The sequence below is a fragment of the Ictalurus punctatus genome, chromosome 7, assembly GCF_001660625.3.
Source record: "Ictalurus punctatus breed USDA103 chromosome 7, Coco_2.0, whole genome shotgun sequence".
In the NCBI taxonomy this organism is placed as follows: domain Eukaryota; kingdom Metazoa; phylum Chordata; class Actinopteri; order Siluriformes; family Ictaluridae; genus Ictalurus; species Ictalurus punctatus.
In genome coordinates, this window is record NC_030422.2 from 6,497,045 (window position 1) to 6,519,219 (window position 22,175).

General features: G+C 39.2%; 2 protein-coding genes across 3 annotated transcripts in view; one reads left to right on the forward strand and one right to left on the reverse strand.

The window, feature by feature from the left end:
• The first annotated feature begins 1,149 nt into the window (after positions 1-1,149).
• clul1 (clusterin-like 1 (retinal)) lies at positions 1,150-9,802 on the forward strand. 2 transcript variants are annotated; one of them, XM_017472256.3, is made up of 9 exons: positions 1,150-1,203; positions 4,922-5,057; positions 5,168-5,316; positions 5,564-5,734; positions 6,815-7,232; positions 7,504-7,626; positions 7,789-8,003; positions 8,570-8,763; positions 9,403-9,802. In XM_017472256.3, the coding sequence occupies exons 2-9, from the start codon at positions 4,955-4,957 to the stop codon at positions 9,416-9,418; spliced, it is 1,389 nt and encodes a 462-aa protein (XP_017327745.1). In that variant the 5' UTR covers positions 1,150-1,203; positions 4,922-4,954; the 3' UTR covers positions 9,419-9,802. The 2 variants fall into 2 exon arrangements, with proteins under 2 accessions (XP_017327745.1, XP_017327746.1); XM_017472257.3 differs by lacking the exon at positions 9,403-9,802 and having other exon boundaries at positions 8,570-8,767.
• Positions 9,803-11,843: 2,041 nt separating this feature from the next.
• Positions 11,844-22,175, reverse strand: part of yes1 (YES proto-oncogene 1, Src family tyrosine kinase) — a 34,400-nt gene continuing 24,068 nt past the window's right edge. Inside the window, exons 8-12 of the mRNA XM_017472255.3 lie at positions 20,687-20,866; positions 20,031-20,107; positions 19,122-19,275; positions 16,977-17,108; positions 11,844-14,319 (exon numbers count right to left, since the gene is read on the reverse strand). Of these exons, the coding sequence (XP_017327744.1) occupies positions 14,111-14,319; positions 16,977-17,108; positions 19,122-19,275; positions 20,031-20,107; positions 20,687-20,866 (752 nt within the window). The 3' untranslated portion in view covers positions 11,844-14,110. The remainder of the gene's footprint in view (positions 14,320-16,976; positions 17,109-19,121; positions 19,276-20,030; positions 20,108-20,686; positions 20,867-22,175) is intronic.

The following is a 22,175-nucleotide window of genomic DNA, read 5'->3' on the forward strand; positions in this document are numbered from 1 at the left end:
TGTTTCCCAACGACCAATCACTGATCAGCATTGTTTCCCAACGACCAATCACTGATCAGCATTGTTTCCCAACAAGCAATCACTGATCAGCATTGTTTCCCCAACAACCAATCACTGATCAGCATTGTTTCCCAACAAGCATTCGACCAGTCACTGATTACCATTGTTCCAAATGACTAATTAGCACTGTTTCCCAATGATAAATATCTGATCACCATTGTTTCCCAATGACCAATCAATGATCACCATTTTTTCTAACAAGTTGATCACTGATCAGCATTGATCCAAATGACCCATCACTGATGACTTTTTCCACCCCCAACAAGCAATCCCCATTGTTCCAAATGACCAATCACTGATCACCACTGTTTCCCAGTGACCAATCACTGATCACTATTGTTATCCAATGAGCCAAATTGTGCATAGAAATAGATTAGCTACAGTTTCTAACTGTAAACCTAGGGGTTATGGGAAACAGGAGGCTTAGTACTGAGAGGAGCTGGGAACATCCAGCATTTTTGTGCTGTTTTTAATTACTGACCAAATAGAACAGATTTTCAGGTTCAGAGCCAGCCATGTGAAGAGGGCACTTTTAAAAAGTCCTATAACTTAAGTTCTTTAAACTTCTATAACCAACACTTTCTATTGACTAACCCTTTAATCATTTACAATTTCATTAATACAACTAAACCCTTTATAGCATTTATTTTATCTTCATTCGAGTTATTTGTTATTAGCTGCTGTGTTGACTGCATTTATAATCCTCTTGATGTTCATTTCCACTTGAAAAAACCATAACAATAAAGTATTTATCTACATTTTCTACTCTACGAGACTATTTATCTCTTAATAGCTGACACTAATCAACATGACTAAATTTTGTTTTCGAACTATGTAATATTTCTATAATAGTTCCATGTCACGGGTGAAAAAAAAAAATTAAAATAAAAATCTCATGTTTTCCTGAATTACTAGATCTGACTGGCTTATGTCATCATAATGTGTGTGAACTATGTGCTACAGTATGTTGTAAACAAGGATGAGGAAAGAAGGCTTGAGTTCTGGATTAGCGGGCATTAAAATTCTTTAATTGGATCACGTCTGGCTTGTCACAGTATAAATAGAAGAGTTCAGGTATAGATAAACATCACGCTCACCCTGCATGAAACACACAGTTTCACATCAAGCTACCAGACGTTTCTGGTGAGTATTACTGATTATATAACAGTAATCACTACTTACTATCTAATTTCATAGATAAACTGCCCATATATGTTATGTTCTGTACTTGTACTGATCCTGGGCCTGATCTGAATTACAGCTCAAAGAGCTTCTAACTTTGTGATATTGTCATCACAAAACATGTTAAAAAATGTATTTGCTGAACTGCTATATATTTAGGAGTATATTTTACCGTGAAACATTTGGATCCATACGGATCTGTAATGCATGTAAATATTAATGCATTCGATTAGACGAGGAGGATTGGAGTACGAGTGATTAAACTATTTTACAAAAAAATGCAACAATGAGAATTTGTCTTTTGAGCATGTTTGATGCATGTCCTTACTAATTTTATGTACAGCTTAGAGCTTAACTAATGAATTACTTAAAGCACTGAATACTTATCTGTATATATCTAGAATGATGAGATAAGATTACAATAGCGTGCGAGTGTAGCTAGGCAAATATCAAGCCGTTTCATAAACTAGTTCAAACAACACACAGCTATACATGAGCGCGTGTTGAATGGTCAATTCTGATTGGTCAGAAGGTGTTGATTCATTTCCTATAACAGCTCGTCACAGAGAGTTGTTCCAACTGCCAGGTTTGTGTGTGTTTTTTCTAATATGTTGTGATTTCTATCGTAACAACTTGCGACAGGGCTTTGTAAGAGCCGAGTGGTGCAAAAGAAAAGCGTTCACCCTGATGGCATTACTCTCTCCCCTGCCAATAAGAGCAAAGCCAGTTAATCTGTGAGCTCATGTATGCAAAAGTGGGTAAATAGTGCGTTCCTCAAAGTGGGTTTCATTGCATGGTCTTGCAACAAAAACTGCAGAGAATTATTATTATTATTTTTTTTTTAATGGTGAGGAGACATTTTATTCAGCATTTTTGGAAAGAATCTTAAGCTTCAGCATTTTGTAACAGTTAGAGGTAAAGCTGATCCTTTAAGTTCTCAGACACGTTCTTCAGGATGACGTGTTTTGCAGTTACTCTATCAAATGCAGCATTTTTTTTTGTCTTATTAATGACGCTGTTAAAAGTAATAAAAGAAACAAATTTGTTTTGCCACAACATTAATGTAATTATAACTATAAACCAATCAAATTCTTTCATTAATAATACTAATGAATAAATACATAAACGCTGCGGTTTTAGAAATAAAACACTAACTAAGAGCGATAATGGCATCACACTACAACATTTCTAATTATTTTCCTGTATATGCATGCCGTGCCATGTTTTACTCCTTCAACTTAAATTTCGCACAAACTATCACTCAGGCCCGTGGATGTTTAGTGATGTTTATAATAAACCATACCTTTTCTCGGATTTTGCCGTGCTGGAGGAAAGATTTTGTCTTTCCACTACACATTGACACGAAGTAAGCCAGAAAGTCCTGAGTAAACACAGGTTTAGATGTTACACGTGGACACCCGTTAATTCTGCAGATTTGGGTTCAATTGGAGCTCATGGTCACAAGACCTCATAAGCATTTCCTCACATGCTTGCAGCATTAAAGTCATTTTAACACAGAATCTATAACTCCTACACGTTTGAGTGGTGTTGCTCGGGTTTGTCTGGTAACATTTCTGTATATGAAATTCATCAGCCACATTTTCACCCGGTTGCAGAATTAAAGGCACCCTGCCAAAATGTTTGCATAACATAAACATTAAATATAATCATTCAAAATCACTTCGACTCAACATCTGCCCTCATCTCTACCTCAAAAGCATATGTGGCAAAAATTATGAAGAACAAAACCTACGGTTCAGGGATGCATCGTTAAATTAGATTTATTTTGACTGGGCACTTGAATTAGTTGATTTAAATTTTCATCCAAACCTCAGCAACTAAAAATAGGCAATCCTGTAAACAACGTCAAGATGAATTTAATGAAAATTTTTTAACATAAATATGTTTTGTGAGTAGAAGGTCAGGGATAAATAAATAAAAATTAGTCAAACTATTATTGTACACATGTAATTGATGACACTAATATGATATAATATAATGAGTAGATTATAATAATATAATAATTCATATCCTGCCACTACTACTACTACTGATAATAAATAATAATAATAATAATAATAATAATAATAATAATAATAATAATAATAATAATAAGGGGGTCCACCAACAACCTGTCATGAAACCACCTTAGTTAAAATACAAGCAAACATGCAAAATATTACACAATATTACACGTTGGAGCTGTTTTGAAAGGTTGCAAGAAAAAGTCCTTCCTGTTAGCAACCAACAAAGTGCAGAGCCTGAACTTAACCAAGACTCATTGGAACTACAAATACCAACAAAAAACACAACCCAAATACCAAAAAACCCAAATCAAACTTTTTGGCCATGAACACCGTTAGGACAGGAAAACAGTGACTGGAAACAAGATAAAGCTCACATATCAAGGAGAAAATATAATGATGGATTATTGATGCTTTGAGGCTGTTTTGCAGCTGGTCCTGGAGCTCTTGTGAAGATTGATGGTATTATGATTTCCGCTGAGTACCAGGATATTTTAGCCCCAGACTCTGTTGCCTCTGGCAGGATTTCTCTACAAGTGTTTCCAACCTTGTTAGAATTACAAGGATGTGCAAAATGCCTTTACTCTCAACCGTGGAGTTTTCACCAGATATTAATTGCGGGGGTAATTTTGAAACCAAATGTTCCAATGCCCAACCCCTCCCCAAGAGAAAAAAAAAATATATATATATATAACATTTTTTGTTTAATAACATCACTTTTGTGATGTTCACGCTCAAGATATCAGTTATGGCATGACATGTTATGCTTTATACGTATTCAGTTAAGGTCATTTTCTTTTTCAATAATTCAGTGAATCTTGAATGATGATTTGTAGTGGGAACAGCACAGCGCTGTTTACTAAATGCTTACACTACTACTACAGTTCTTCTGCCTGCACTCCAGCTCCCCTTAGTGTTCACTTTAGAGTTGTTATTTTACACAACCAAACTCTCTTACCTCAATAGTAATTCTAACTCTGAAAGACTGATGGATATAGGCATTTTTATACTTTATTCAATGCTTTTAGTCTTTAGATTATTTCAAATTCAGATTACGCTACACATATACTGTGTGCGCACTTCAGTAGTTGTAAATGTAACAACAAAAACAAACAAGGTTAAAGGGCACAAAGGTGACATCTTGAAACTGACAAAAAGATTTGAGAAAATATTTTGCTTATTTTGTTACAGTAGTACATCTTCTGTATATGCATTATAATTATGTGGAATATATTTGGCTATAAAAGCCTAAAAATAGCAAAGTCCTGAAACAGTTTTGTGCTTTGACTATATGGAAAAGATATCTCGTTAAGCACTTTTTTCCATTACTGGTCAACTACTAAAAAATTTTCGCCCTACGACCCCTTCCGTCAATAGAACATTTCAAGGTTGAAGTGAGTGTAAAGAAATAATCTTATATTTTTTATTGTAATCTCATTATGAGAATTAATATTTAACGCCGAGTATATTCAAGACTATTTACTTTGATCTTGGATCTTTATCAGAAAAAGATATCCTCTATTATAGGAATATATATGGGAACTTTAGGGGTTCTTCCAGAGAACCAAACCAAAAGAACCCTTTAAGGTGCTAAATTGAACATTTATATCAGTGGACTCAATTTGCTTATTAGTAAATGCAGGTTTCTTAACTAGACTCTACGAGTGTGGAGCGACTATAAGGAGAAGATGCGGGTGCTGCTGTTCTCTCTGGCTTTACTGGCCTTGCTGAAGGTTTTCCATTCAGCTCCAAGTCATGCTCCACCAGCTGTATCGACTGAAACTGTCAAACGTGAGTCTGAAATGATAACACCTCTCCATGAGGTACAGTTTTATTGAGTAGCTGCTTTCAACATGCTTATTCGACTGTCACACATGGTACCATTCTGCCGATTGTTTCAGGACTCTCTCTGGAAGGGGAAAAGCTCGTGGATGAGGAGGTGCAGAGAGCTCTCTATGGCATTAAGCAGATGAAAGAGGTGATGGCCAGCAACGAGAAGAAACATAAGCAACTGATCAAGACGCTTGAAAACAGCAGAGAAAAGAAGAAGGTCAGCAGCACTGCCTAATATGTTCGGAATGTATCGCAATGATGCCCCAGTGTTAAATTAGCTCTTAAGGTGCTGAAGAAACACTTCTGGTGTTCATCTTGTACTCATCTGGCTACAGACCAAAGATGTGAAATACTTCCAGCCTTGATCAGTGTAGTGAAACTACAGAACATCTCTAGAGAATCTCATCTAAAGCTAATAATAATGATTCAGTGATTTAATATAACGACCATGTATCTGTCAACAGGAGGTGGCTGAGATGGCTCAGCATGTGGTAAAGAAGTTGGATGAGGCTGAGCAGCAGTGTAAGGAGACTTTGAAGTCCTTGTGGGACGAGTGTCAGCCCTGCCTGCAAGAGGCCTGCAAGAGCTTCTACAACACCACCTGCCGTCGTGGCTTTGCTACTTTCGCCAATAAGGTGGGATGAAAACTAGACCGTATCCAGAGACGATAACACACCTGACACAACATACTGACCACACTAAGCCATTTACTTAGAAGGTCAGAAGGTGTTGATTAGTGGTTTTTTTTTTTTTTTTTTTTTTTTAATTGCAGCTCTGAAAATGCTGGCTACAAGGCAAATCACAGGTTTATATTACAGTTGTGTGCAAAAGTTTGGGCACCAAAGACCAAATGATATTTTATTGATTTCTGAATTGAAAAGAAGTAAACACAACCTCTACAGCAAGCTATTAAAAAAAGATTTCCTATAATTGTTAATGCATAGTTTCTGTATATTTAATGGGCTTTAAAAATAACATCTTAATTGTGTTATGTGCAAAAGTTTGGAGACACTACTAAGTCGACTTCGTAATACTCACTTTGGCTGACATCACAGCTTGTAAAGGCCTAGCCACAAAGGAGTCATATTCATATGTTTAATTATTATATTATTATTAACTTGAAGAGAGAGAAAGAAGGGAGGCTGGTGAGAGAAAAACTGTTTATAGTTACTATAACAGGAACTAATTGGTTTTGACAGAATTTTCCTAACAGTAAATGTAACTGTAAACAGATAAATAAAAAGAAAAGTACAATGCCTCACTCCTTAATAAATAAAAGTCATCATGGGCAAAGTGAGACTTCAAGAGAGGTAACCAAAGTCGCCACATCACACTCTGGCATTGATTATTTTCCTATAATAGCATGCCTTATGAGATATAGATATATATATATATATATTATATATATATATATATATATATATATATATATATATATATATATATATATATATATATATATATATATATATATATATATATATACACACACACACACACATATATACATATATATATATATACATATATACACACACATATTAAACCATGCTATATATTCAGTGTGACATGTTTCTATCTGTATGTTTTTGTTCTTTTCATTTGTCTGAGTAATTTTTAATAATCTTTTTAACTTCCCTTGTTTTAAACCGTATGAGTATGAAACAGATGCTCCACAAACACAATTGATAATGGTGATGATTCTTTCGTTTTAGCTGGAAGGCTTCTTCCAAAGGGTAAACACACACTTTGGTGTGCCTAGCACTCGGGAAGAACTCACTGTGAACAAGAGTGCAGAGATGGTCGACTTGGACTTGAGGAGGATAGAGGACTCCTTTAACGATCTGGTCTCCAAAGTTGACATCCTGGTAAACCGCAGCATGGCACTAGTATTCAGATTCCACAGCAAGCTGGACGAAACGCTGCAGCAGGTCTTCGCTCCAAAGCCACAGGAAGATAAGGAGATCGAAGCGCCGGACTCGGACTTCATGCAGGGAATAGGAGTAGGGCTCAAGGAAGTGTTGGAGTCCTTTGTCGACTTTACAAGCAGCGTGATGGAGGAGTTTGAATCGGTGATCACGCAGGCTTTTGATGACCTGCGTGGGGTCATAGAAGAAGAAGAGACGGAACAAGGTAGAGGTGTTTGAAGTCGTCGTCAACATCAACGCCGGAATCGGCGTATACTAGAAATGTCTAGTATTGTCAAAGCTCGTGATAACCTGTATAATCTAGGTTTGTCATAAAATCTTGATGTTCTTGGACACTCATCCAAAGGTTTCTAAGTTCAGTCGCCTTTGTTTATAACTATTAAGCAGAAAAACATGCACATACCAACATTCAAAAAACTTGTGGTGCCCCACATATAGTGGTTTACTGTAATACCTTACATGATGCTACGTTTCAGAGAAACATCTGCTCCCTGGATTCATTCAGAACAGGACGTTGTGTAGAGATCTGCGCAGACAGTCAGCAGAGTGCTGGCAACTCCAGAACAAGTGCCAAGCCTGCCAGGGACCTCTATTCTCTGGTAACGGTACCACTAAATCAGCTGTGTTAGCATAACATTACAACATTGCCAATTATTGTGCTACAACTTATATATGAATGTTAATTAGTATAAAATATAAGTGAAAGTCTGAGTAATGTGATTTGTATAATATGGTTGCTGTTCGTCACTGAATTGCGTCAGAGTGTCCAAGCATGCGGGAGTTACACATTGAGCTGAATGAAGTATCTGGGCTTCTGGAGGTTGCTAAGGAGCAGTATGAAGAGGTTCTAGGTATTGCGGAGCGTCACACTGTGGACACCATCAGCTGGATCAACAACATGGCCGGCCAGTTTGGCTGGGTGGCCGAGCTTGCTGATGGTGGTGTCACGAATGAGAACTTCTTCAGCGTCACCACGGTGAGAGGAAAATTCAATTCAATTCAATTCGTATAGCGCTTTTAACAATGGACGCTGTCACAAAGCAGCTTTAGAGAAACAAATAAATTCAGGATGTACATTTAAAATGTATGAATTTATCCCTAATGAGCAAGAGCGGCAAGGAAAAACTCCTTGAGACAATATGTGGAAGAAACCTTCAGAGGAACTCATCTGAGTGATCATGGATAGTGCAGTTATAAATAAATCCCTTCTATAAATGGTTAAAAAGCACAAGTGTCTAACCAGGATATTCATTATAGTTTTCACATGAAGTTATTTTTGTTGAACTTCTCCACTGTTCACGGATGAAGACCTGAGTGACAAATTGCAGTCCTTAAAACCATCGTAGCATAACTGTTCATTTCATATGAATTGTGATCCAAAGTCATCTCCAGGGTTTTTAAGTGGTACCATCCACGGTAATCTCAGGATGGATCTTCAGGCTGTCCATCTGGAGTGATTTCCAATTTCCAAAACGGTTCTGAAAGTGATGCGGTCGTACCGCTGAAATATCAATTTCATGCTTTGATTGAAACTCACGTCAGGTGGAGAATGAAGAGGCAGTTCACGTTCCAGGAGAAGGAATGAACACTCCGGCGGCTGACACTAAGGTTGAAGTGAACATCCTGAATGCTCCTCCTCTTATATTCACTGTTCCAGGCAGCCTGCAGCCACAAGACCCTGCTTTCATCCAGTACATAGCCAATGAGGCTTTGGGTTTCTACAAACAGAAGATCAGGTAAGACAGAGCTCCAGATGATACATGGTTACACATTTCCAGTCCCGGAGAGCCAGATATCAGCATGGTTTAGTGATTTCTCTGTCCAAACCCCCTCCCATCACCTAATAAGAAATTATTTGGTGTTTTCGAGCAGGGAAATCCCAAAATTGTGCTCGACTCCAGACTTCCAGAACTGTTAAACACAATGATTGCGCAAGGAAAATACAAATCATGTATATTTTATAACGGTGTGAATTAATGTCATTGTGAACAAGTATTGTATCCTTAATGTCTTTTAAGAAATAAAACCATTGGTCTGAGCCCTGTAGCTTAACTCTTTGAGGTGACATCTGGTTCTACACCCTGATATTTGTGCTACAATGCTAAAAGGGACATCCAATCTTACCCGAAAAGGGCCGGTGTGTGTGGGTGCAGGTTTTCGTTCCAACCAAGCAGGAGCCACACCTGATTCCACCTGTTTAATCAGCTGATCTTGGCTTTCAATAGACTCAGGTGTGGCTCCTGCTTGGCTGGAATGAAAACCTGCACCCACACACACACACACCGGCCCTTTCCGGGTAAGATCGCCCACCCCTGGTGTAGGTAGTTGTATAAATTGGAGATCACTTTTGACAGTGTCACATTTTGTGTTTACAGGATGGAAGATGCTTGAGACTGTCTGGAGGAGAATGAGGTCTTTAACACGTGGATAGACAAATGTAGGTGTAGAAGTGTGGCATACCTGTTAACACGGCGTACATTTGAGTTCTCCGGTTGAGTAAACTGTTTCAGTGTAATGGTTTAGTATAGCAGCTAGAGCAGGGGGTCGACCATACAGCTGAGCAGGTCAGAACCAGTCCAATGAAAGGTTGTAACTCAGCCCATCAGATCAATTCAGAATTTATGCTATAAATTAATATTAACTTGTGAGCCATAATTCAATGGAATATTTTTTTTTTTTTTTTACAAAAATAGAGCAATAAGCCCAGGATTATAAACTCAGCCACTGACAAAATGTGCAACAATTTAACACAAGCTCCTAATTAAATTAATTTAGAGTTTCAGGTCATAACACTACAAAATGTAGAAATGTATGCAAGACACAGTATGGTGAATCATAATTTGGACGTAATGTACTGCAGTCTGTTCATGTGTTTTGTATGTGATATATATATTTGCACTTGTGCATTCAGAATGTACATTTCAGATTAATGCCATAAATGAAGACATTTAGAGTTGTTGATGTGATACTGGTCTAATAAACTGATTTCTTTTTGGTCCAGCCCACTCGATATTGGACCAAGCGTAAAATGGCATGTCAGATAAAATGAGTTGGATCTAGACACCCTTGATCTATTAGTGTCTGATAACGTCATGATGTGTTTATCTTAATAATGCTCTAATATTAAACACTACTAACTTCTAGGGTTAATTTTTTTTATTATTATTTTAATTTGTACGGTACATGCAGTAGGTTGGTCTGATGTCATAGACCTGACCTAGCTTCTCAAATAAATTAAGCTTTACCTGAAAACTGCTTCAATGATTACTTTGTCTAGACTCACTCCTAGAAACAAATTCTAGCATCTATTTTTGTTTTCTTCCCGACCAAAAGTCATCCACCATTTCTCTCGTTTGTTTTCTTTCCATTATCCTCTATGTAAATAAAAGTTCCATCAGAACTGCAAGTTATCTGATAATCTGCAGTTTCTTCTGGAGCTTTCACGATTATACATCCTCACTGTGTCAGACCATCCTTTCGTGCCAAAGTTAAATTTGGGTTAAAATACCACAGTCAGGTTTTATTAGTAGACTTACTGTGCAGGTATAATAGATATGAAATTGAAGTAAATTAAGCGATCTATAATGCTGTGAAACACCGAGGATGGATTGCATATGAGATTTGGGATATCTGGCAACCACTGAGCAGGTTTTATAGAAACAAAAATACTTCATGGTATTTTATACCAGACTTAATCTTCCATTAGGGGAGACTGGGGTAAGATGTAACATTATCAGTCACTTAAATCAGCAACGTTGTACAGTAATGGCAAGGGGTGTAATGATGCACTGTTATAAAACAAATCGCAATACAAAAATGTGACCATGTGCATCGTGGGCCATCAATATATTAATTATGCATCTAATGCAATTACACCGTTTGAACACCAGATATCTTAGTCTGCACAACCCATACAGTTCAAATATATAGAGATATAGAGAGCACACTGGTCACATGATCATATTCTTGCGTCATTACCGGGAATCTGCACTTGTATACTGATAGCTCCAGATTGCAACAACCAACATGCATTATAGGTTATAAGGTTACACAACCACATGACAACAGTTAAAAAGCTCTCTCAGCCTTGTGCTCTGCAATTTACAATGCCCGAAACCGAGACGGCGGGAACCGGGCATTTTAGCCAACTTTGGAGCTCTATTTCCAGTTAAAATGATGCCTCAGGTGCTGCTACAGAATTTTGTTGCTCAACAAGGAAAATACATACATAGACCATAACCGGCATCATATCTACAATAATACAAGATCATTAAAATGGTTACAAAATTGTTATCCATCATCAATCTTGGATACATTATCATACATCATCAATCTCCGGTTTTCCGAACGAACCGTGCTCAGTTTAAGACTTCTCACTCAATTTATCTTCATTTTAGATTTTGTTTCAAATATTCTGAGAAGCAAACTGAATCAAATCAGGACCGGAGTGTATCGTTACACCCCTGGTAACCTCACATTCTGCACATGCTCAGTAGCATCCTCTGCATTCCTGGAAAAGAACAGCAATTTAAATCATAACTCTCAACGATTTATTGTCATTAATCAAGATCTTGAGGAAGGAAAGCAATTTCTCACCTGGAGTGCATTTGCAAAATTTACAAAAAGAAAAATTGAGAGAAATCACAACTGACCCCATTCTCCCCTTTCTGTCAGTCGGTGGCTTCTTTACAGCAAACACTGCTAATGCATTATTGTGTAATATGAATACTTTGCGTCAATCACTTTGAACGAACATTTCTTTGATGAAACTTGTACACAGCTGTGTGAGCTGACGTGCACACGAAGCCAGAGACGATTCAAAAGCATTACGTACAACTTTATTTTTCACTGTACAAATTATTCAGGTTAGTAATTTGTTGCCAACATGACGGTACACACCTCCATACTCTGCTTCAACCCTGCAGCCCAAGCGCTTCAGTTCTCTTCTTCAAAAGTCTCCATGATAGAACAAAAGAGATCCATTAAACTGGTCCTTAGCCCTTTGAAAACCACACAGATGTCTGGGGGTGGGGAGGAAATGGAAGGAGGAGTTCGTTCTTATGACAAAAAAAACCCCTCGAGACCGAAACAAATGGATAATCACACAAAGGTAAAGACCTCTCTACACACACACACACACACACACACACAAGGCTTTTCAACTAGACTTTCACGTGAAGAGCATTTCAACTTGCGTCAAGAACCACAGACAGACAAAACAACTCAATACAGCACCTGTATTACTTTGTTACTGAGGTAATGGACTGTTAATATTAGACCAGTCTTATCTGCTTTAAACAACAATAATGAAATCACCGTTTATAGATCCGCGGTTCAGGCACAATTCAATTGCAGACACTCCATCAAATTGACGGTATGAAAGGACAAAAATTAAACACCAGGAAGTGATGAAAAACCACCCTCAATTCTCCCTGCAGAATGAGATGGCTTCCATTTAGAGAACAGAACTTGTATCACCCAGTGGAAGTGTAACAGTGCCCAGAACTTCACCCTTTATCATTCGAACAGTCAACCTCTGGAGGGAGACAGAGCAGCGTCGGAAAGCTGGGGACGTGACGAAGCAGATGGAACTGTGGGATTTCACCCGTTCTTAAATTTACCTCGGTGATACAAACGATAAAACAGGTTCTGTTCCAATATGAAATGCAGGGATTTTATTTCTCCATGGAATTAACTTTGCTTTCGTCATAACACGGTATGAACAAATCTCGCAGACCCTACTGTTAAAAATCAAACGAATTTCTAGGTCCTCTTTCAATATATAACCCATCAAGCTGAAGTAATGTGATTTGAAATGGCATTTTGAAGGGTGCTGTTATAAAAAGTAATAATAATAATAAAAAAAATCTGAGTCCAAGTCTCTGAAACAGTCAAGACTGAACATCGCTTTTCCAAAAGATTGCTCTTTCGATGATGGAGTGAACCTGTGCGTGGATCCTGAAAGAAACCACACCCATCAAGATAGAAACGCTTCGTCGTAGGATAAAGGTGATTTTCGTACTGATTTGCAGCGACCTAAAATTTCTCACAGCATGATAAAGCGACAGTATTTCCGTTTCTCACCTAAAGTGACTAAACATTTGTGCAGATTTGAAGTGTTTAGTGTCGGGCTCGTGTAAATTCAAGCTCCTGGAAGTAATCATGACAGTAAGATGCAGAAGTAAAACTGACAGACTTGCATTACACAATGGAAAAAAAAGAAAATTGCACAAATATGTGCGCAAATTATAAACAGGTTTTCCCAGAACTGATGCCAATTCATCGCCTTAGTGTACGGTTAGTGCACTCTTAAAAGATTTTTTTGGCTGGCACTAAGAGTGGGTTCACAAATATAAATCATCAATCATGATGGATCAAATTAGAACAGATTGCTAAAACAAATCATCTATTTTTCCCCATTCAATAAAAAAAAAAAATCTTATTTTCCACGACTATTTTAACTTACAAAGTCAAATTTCACCACCCTCCAACCCCCTCTCTCTCTCATGCTCACACTCTATTCATACATTCATAATTCATTTTCATTATTCTCTCTCAGTCACAGCATCACTGACAGTCTTAGGTGATACCGTCGTTTTCAACCACAGTTATTGGTCACTTTTTTTAAAAACAAACTATTGAAATAAATGGGAGGAGGGGGAAGAGGACGTGAAATGTAAAGTAAAAATCAATAACAATAACAAAAAGAAATCAGTTCTTGATCTTAAAACAGACAGAAAATGTAGTGTTTGGGTGAAAACTAAAACAATAAACGGGAAAGAAAATAGACATTTATGTAATCAGCACTACGGTCATTACTTTCTCTGCAGCTCCCGCTTTGTTCCGAACCGAAATGCTCGCTTCCCTACCGAACTTCACTTCACACTTATCCTGAACTCAACAGAGGGTTAACAAAATCCAAAAAAAAAAAAAAAAAAAAAAAAGGTGTTACACGGTGCCTCCTACACCGCTGTAAATATAACAAAAAAACAAACAAAAAAAAAAAGTCAGAGGAAAAGGAAGTGTGCACGGATGGTTTAGGGGGAGGAAGCAGCAAGCCGGTTTGGGACCAGGCAGACAGCTCTACAGGTTGTCTCCAGGCTGGTACTGCGGCTCGGTGGCAGTGAAGTAGTCCTCCAAGAAGGACTGGATGTACTCGAAAGTGGGTCGCTCGTCAGGGTCTTTCTTCCAGCACAGGCGCATCATCTCGTGCAGCGACTCAGGACAGCCTTGAGGACACGGCATCCTGTAGCCTCTCTCTACCTGCTCCAGAACCTCCCTGTTCACCATGCCTATACAAAAAGAAACGCACAAAAATGACATACGTGTCCAGCACAGATACAGTCAACAGTCTCTAGACGCCAGCTCTAGACGTACTGTCGCCCTTGATGAAGGTGAAAAAAGGTTATGGAAAATAAATGAATAAATAAAACGTCTGTGGCCCAAACATGCAGAAAATCTGCTGTGATTTAGAAAAATTTCAAGCAATTGCAAGAATTTTGCGTTAATTTTCTGCGAACGCAAAATCTTAGAGGGACTGATAAGAGTACAGAAGAAAAAAAAAAACTGAAATTAAAAAAATATATATTTCAAACAAACCCACATCATTATTGTGACTGCCCATAGAAATTCATAGAAAGACAAATGGAACTGTAGTATGTTCCTACTTATATTTTACAGCATGGCCAAATTCCACTACCCATTCACCTACACCATGAATCAGGGAAAAGTGTGTTGACTTTAACCAATCAGGCAAGAACTATAAAAACGGCTCCATGCCTGAAAATGCATACAATCCAGTGTGAGCAATAATTCATGGGTTTTAATCAGTCTGTCTGGAAGAGGATACAAGTGTACTAAGCCCTCATGAAGACTGTAAAGAATGCTTAGAGGAGCAAAAATGTCTCCATGGAACATGGGCGATGATTTGCAGAAGACAGCAACGTTTTGCGAATGCTCCAACATGACAATGCCCCCTACATGCACTGTTATGCTTTGGAGCAAAATTGTTCGAGCATGACGGTGCCCCTGAGCACAAAGCGAGCTCCATGAAGATGTGCTTTGCTAAGAAAGAACTTGAGCGGCCTGCACAGAGCCCTGACCTCAACCCCACTGAACGCCTTTGGGATGAAACGGAACGCAGAATGTGAACTGGGCATCCTCAAACGACAGCAGTCTCCGACCTCACTAATGCTCCTGAAAGATGGCTGGAAGAGCAGAGCACACTCCAAAATCTAGTGGAAAGCCTTCCCAAGAGAGTCGGGTCTATGCGGGACTCTATATTAATCCCCAAGGTTTTGGAATGGGATGTTCAACGAGCACATAGTGTGATGGTCAGGCGTCCACGTAGTTTTGGACATAGTGTATGTATTTTTATCTTCGTAGAATAAATACACTTAAAGATTAAGCTAATTAAGTGCTTCACAAACCAATCTTTACCAAGAGTGGAAATCATTCTGGAGTTCACTGTAGATTCTGAGCCTGCATATTTTGATAGATGACTGGCCAATGGTTACTCAGTTGACTTTAGTTATTACCTGTACTAAAGTGGCCTATCAGCACCATCTACTTCTAATTGGTAACTCTTACATAATTTACCCTAAGTGGATGCTTGATCAGCTGCTCTCTGCAGCACTCAGCAGAACTCAGTGTGTTTCACATGTGCTGTGTAAGTGCCTGCTCACGACTACCTAATGAGAGCTTTGCATCAGTTTTAAGTGATCATTACGGTTTGTTTCTTCCTGCTTCCTGACATGCGACGCATGCCGCTCTACAACACTGACGTGCGGTAGCTAATGCTGAGCTTAGCCGGTCATGAGCAGTCGAAGGTGGAAATTTAGATCCTTCAGTGTGCATTACCGAGTACACGAATACCTGAGGATTCGGGACCTGAACGAGGAATTCGTGAACTAGGCATGAGCTCGAACGACGCCGAACTGACGGACGCAAACATAACGCACAGACAGAGAAAGTGGAAGGATTGTAGTCAGGCCTTGATCCTGTCCGGTTTTTTTTTCTCGTGTGAATTCTGAATATGCACATATGAAAACATAAATGGAATGAAAACGAAAAATAAATCCGGTGAATTTCCCAGAAATCACGAGTCGAATCCCACGATGCCACGGCCATCCATGACCGGGAGTCCAAAGAGAAAAACGCCGTGCTCTCTGGGAGTGAGGGATGTTATACGCTCCCTCCCCTGTCAATCACAGCGACAGTACCCAATCATGGACATACGCGAGTTCATGCATGTGTAAGGCGGATAAAGCTTTCCTCAGAGTGCGTTACGCCGCCCTGGGATGCTGCAGAAGTTAGAAAGAAAAAGAAAAAAAAAAAAAAAAAAATGTAGTTGGCTAACTTCACATGTCTTGGAGGAAGCATGTGGGAGAACATTAGGGAGAAAATTCATTTTATTCCATCAAAATCAATCAAAAATAAAAATAGAACTAAAAGACGGACACTTGGAGCAGAGAGGAAAGCATGAGTAACCCAGTTACTGAAGTCGCTAGAAAGTTGTGGTGAAAGCAGCAGGAGGGCTTCAGGCCTGGCCAGCACAGATGGCAATAAATAAGAACTGGTGCCCAGTCAGCCTCCATGCATGGCTCATCCAGATGGCAGCCTCCGATCAGTCATCACACACCCAGCAGTATCCAGCAGGTGGCGCACAAGAGCGCATACCGAAGTGCCGCTCACCATACTATTCAACTCATCATGTCCTTGATAAGGATCCACAGATAGCCTTTGTTAAGCTGGCTGCCAGTGAAGGTGTTAATTAAAGTTGGGTCACGTTACAATGGCAGCTGCCGTGTAGGCCTGAGTGAAAAATCTCAACCAAGCAGCTTAATATTGTAGAACAAAAGAACCCTGGTCTTTTCACAACAGTGAAAAGTTGTGCGAGCTGCGAGTTTGGTTCGAGTGCACGTATTGTGTGTGTGTTTGTGTCTCTCACCTGGGTATGGCACTCTGCCCTTGGTGACGAGCTCAGTCAGCAGGATCCCGAAAGACCAGACGTCAGATTTGATAGTGAACCGGCCGTAGAGAGCTGCCTCAGGTGCTGTCCATTTAATAGGGAACTTGGCTCCTAGAGGAACAGAGTTAGCTGTCAAAGAGTTTCCAACCCTGATCGTGTCAGAAACCAGTATTACAGCTCCAGCCATCTGTTCTCTAAAGTTTCAGAAGCTACCTTGAAATAAATATACTATAACATTATATTACAAACATACAGACAGTGGCCCGTTGAAAAGGGAGCGACATATAAAGATAACATTTGCACACAAACACAATGACCACACATAGGGAGGGACGCTCCGATCGTTCGGCCGCCGGTCGCTTTCGGCTGACGATCGCATTTCTATGACTCGATCGGTAGTCTCTAAATTTGGCCGATCTCACGGACCGATCGCAATTTGATGACGCAAAACTTTAGCGCTGCAGTCATGTCATCACCGGTGTGGAATTATTATGAGGTCTCAAGAAACCATGAAAAATTCGCCATTTGCCGTGTAGGCCTATTAAAACGTTCGTTGTAAAATCAATGCGTTGTGCTTATTTATTTGATTCTCGATTAAAAATAACAACCTACATCAATGTAAATAATATAACAAAGTATTACTTTATCTGGGGGACAAAAACATTTCTTAATAAGGTAGTGTTACAATATTGGAAAACCATGATCAATGCTATCATTACGATTTAAAAAAGAACAAAAAAAAAAACTAAAGAAATGAATACGTTCACAAAGTATAGCCCTTGGTTTAATAAGAGTGTCATTTCACCTGTCCAATAGGTAGCCATTTGGCTATAATGAGTGTTTACGGTGAGTCTGGAGTTCAGCAGTGGGGTGCACTGTAATCAGACAGCACACCCGATCCTTACCAAGTCTGTCTGTCTAAAATGCAGCTCCTAATCCAAGGATTCTCAAATGTTTTGGTACAAATTTATTTTATGAAAAGAATCCACCTACAGTTCAGAGGGCAGCACAATAATAAAGTAGTTACAGTGAGACTTATGATATTTGTACCAAATAAAATGTCCAATGAGTCTTGCTACAAGTTTGATTTACCTACTAAACTGGCAGCTCAGTGTATGATATAAAGCAGGGGTGGGCAATCTTATCCAAAAAGGGCCGGTGTGTGGGGGTGCAGGTTTTCATTCCAGCCAAGCAGGAGTCACACCTGATTCCACCTGTTTCCACCTGTTTAATCAACCGATCTTGGCTTTCGATAGACTGAGGTGTGGCTTCTGCTTGGTTGGAATGAAAACCTGCATCCAAACCGGCCCTTTGTGGGTAAAATTGGACACACCCAATATAAAGGGTAAAAAAAACAAAAAAAACAAAACAGCAATCCAGGTTGGAGGAAACAAGAGCACCAGACAGAAAATCTAAGCTCTAAATCAGTCTAGCAAGTCTTCCAGCAGGGGGCATTAGGGGATGCAGCGACACAAAGTGAGCTGAGGCTGGGAAAAACACTTTTCTTCAAACTATAGACATCAATTTCTAGTTAGATACTGAAAGATCCTGAAAGCCCGGTTTCTGCTTACAAAAACATTTAGATTGTTGCATTAGATGACTCAAAAATACACAATCAAAATAAATATAAATACATTCAATGTTTCGCTTCCAGGATCTTTCACACATCTAACCCATAATCTCAACCTCCTGGCCTTACCCCTCTATATTTCACATAGCTTCTGCACATGTTGCGTGCACAAGTTTTCACCCCCCCTTGTACTTTTTTTATATTGTGTTATGTTACATCCACCCTGGAAGGAACACATGCATTTATAAACAGATCATGCGACACGTTAATCGCACACATTGAACTAATTATATTATCTACAGTGACTCGTTTCACACCAATGAGGGGTGAATTATTTATGAATAATTACTCAAACTATACTGACCCCCGTTTCAGTAGTATGGGCTACTTTGTGTAAATCCATCCCAATCAGATCCATTCCAGTTCCAACACTACAAAATGTGGAACTGTTCAAGAGGGGGGGGGGGGGGGGGGGGGTGAATACTTGCAGGACACTGAACACACCAGTTTACGTTCATTAAACCAGTCTAAAAATGCTTTATGCAACCACACACCTTGTCGTGCAGTGTATTCGTTATCCTCGATCAGCCTGGCCAGGCCAAAATCAGCGATCTTGCAAACCAGGTTTTCTCCCACTAGGATGTTGGCTGCCCGCAGGTCTCTGTGGATGTAATTCATCCTCTCGATGAAGGCCATGCCATCGGCGATCTGAAAGAGATCACAGAAAAGCAGACAAGGAAAAATATAAAAGCATTAAGGAAAAGACAAAAGCAATTACAGTCAAGGACATTAGTATTTTAATTAAGGACATGTATAACCTCGCATTAGGACAATTACCAAAATCCTAAAGCAGTGCAGCTGATTAGAAAACAACCTTAAATAGCTCCGTGTCAGAGGGAGCGTGAGGAATAAAAGGACATAGGAAATGTTAGTCAAATTCCCAGTGCATCACTGACAAGCACTCGTTTAAGAAGCTGTCCAAATGATTTATGTTTATCCGGCAAATACTCCCCTCTGTGGCAGAGACAAGACAGAAACGCTGGAAGGCTTAATTAAGACAGTGTGGTGGTGACAGCAGCTTGAAGAGAAGAGAGAAACAGACAGAGAAAGTGGGGTGGAGGGGAATAAGTTGGTTTAAGAGCAAAGTGCAAATCTGCACTGGCACATTAAAGTGCAGTGCTCCCTCAGGAGAGGAGGTTAAGTGCTCCGAGCGTTAAGTGAAAATGAGGATGAGAGCTCCTGGGAATGGGTGGAACCTGCAGATGGTGAAATGCCATGGCGCATTAAACAGAAGTGACAGGCAGACGGGGGAAAAAGATGCCAGACATTCCTCAGAGCTAAACTAGACTGACTCGTGTAGCAGTAAACAGGTGGTTCTATATGACATGACAGGCCTGCAAAATAGGAAAGACATGGTGTGAAGGAGTGCAGAAGAAGGAAACGTAGGAGTGATGTACTCTTACCTGTGCTGCCATGTCCACTAGCTGGGGAAGCTTGAGGTATTTGCCTTCACCTTCCTTTAGGAAATCCAGCAAACTCCCTGACACACACACACACGACATCACAAGGACAAATTTTTTTGTTAAAACATTCCTATATTACTTAAATATAACCAAGCCAAACTCTCAAATGTTGAAACTTCCATGAAACAAAGTCATGTTTAAACAGATGTCTGAACTCTATCGCATGGGTTTGTATGTGTTCCTAACCGACAGTGGCATTTCACGTTTGTTCTTTTTTTCAATTCTACGCAAAATAGGTATGATACTGTGAAGCGACGAATCCAAATGACATGCTAAAATGACCTCTCGCACCAATCCTGTGGTGTGTATGGTCTGCCGATTTTTCGGTTCCCCCACCCACTGCACACTCACGAGTTCTCTCTCCACACCAACCGGACACACATTTTAAGCAACAAGCAACTCACATATCCTATGTTAGAGTGAACCTAGGACACCATTTTAGTTATCTACTCATTCACCCACACACGCACGATGCAATATTTATTATGCAGACATCCTGCCTCTTAATAATCCCTGCCAAAGTCTAGACAGCTACGCCTGCGCGTTAAAATTCTCACGCCATATTAATACTAATTACAGAGCACATCCTGTATTACCTTTGCCCATGTACTCGGTCACAATATAAATGGGTTCCTCAGACACGACGGCATACAGTGGCACTAGCTTGTCATGCCTGAGCTTCTTCATAATCTGAGCCTCCTGAAGGAACGCCTCGGGGGACATGGTGCCAGGCTTCAGCGTCTTAATCGCCACCTTAGTAGTACCGTTCCAAGTGCCTAAACCGGGGAACAGACAGAGGGAGAACCACGGGTCCAATTATATAAATTATATACAAAGCCATGAGGCATGCAAACATTACCATTCAAAAGCATGTAGAGTCGAGCTGAAAATAAAAGAACTAGTGATATCGGTACAGATACACTGCAGCTACTGCTTTGAGATTACTGCCATTTTTACATACTAAAAGAAATAAGGATCGTGAAAGAGAAAAAAAATTTAGATATATTGCTTTTTAACCACAGCACTGTGGAAATCTGGGGAGAAGGAGTTGACTAATTTTCTACATCAGAAACTCTGACAGTATTTCCAGCCATAATTCAAATGATAGGTTTAATAATAGAGGTCGACGATAATGGACTTCACTGATATTGATAAGTTTATTTTTATAATAAACAGTACTGACTGTACTATGAAAACGTACTGTACTTTGTTTTAATGAAATAAACATCTAAATATGAATATATATTAACTATTAATAAATATTAAAATAAATAAAAGATATACATCCAAAATGAACTAAATAGTAACACAACAAAAATGGAGACATCCAAAATTAATTAAAAAACACTGCGAATATCACAACAAAATTAGTCATTGATCGTTTTTGTTTCGCCTCTAGAGGCCGCTCTCGTACTGTATAACGACAGCCGACCCTTCTCAGCCGCTCCGCAACCGGGGAAAAACCGTGTGTGGATTTTTGTCTATAACCGATAGATTAGCAATTGTTTATCGGCAAAACCGATCAAATCGGTCGACCTCTAGTTTACAGCAATGAGCTGATGCGGTTTCATTTCTATTGTAACAATTCGTTCACAGAAACGTGTTTGGTAAACAACGTGCAATAATCTAAAGCTTTCTGTAATGACACTTATTTATCATTCATGGAAGGAAGCTCCAGTGTCAGGGCTTTGTAACAGTCTAAGTTTTCTTCAGGAATTTTTTGGTCTCAATAGAAATTTTATTATATTAAAAAATAAAAAAAATAAAAACCCGAGAGCCTGGTGATGGAAGTTTTTTTTGTGGATGTTCCATAACTTTGTATCTTTCTCATTTGTAAGTCGCTTTGGAGAAAAGCGTCTGCTAAGTGAATAAATGTAAACATTAAATGTCAATATAAATGGTTAAAAGTATGACATCGACCATTACAAATAAAAAATTGCAAACTACCGAGATATACACGAGGAATAAAACACCGGTACGAGCTGTTATAGGGAATTAACGCACTTTGGGGTGCTAACAGCCGTATCACACCACCCAGTCATAGATTATAAGTTTAACACCTCGCTCGGTTGCATTTTATTCCTT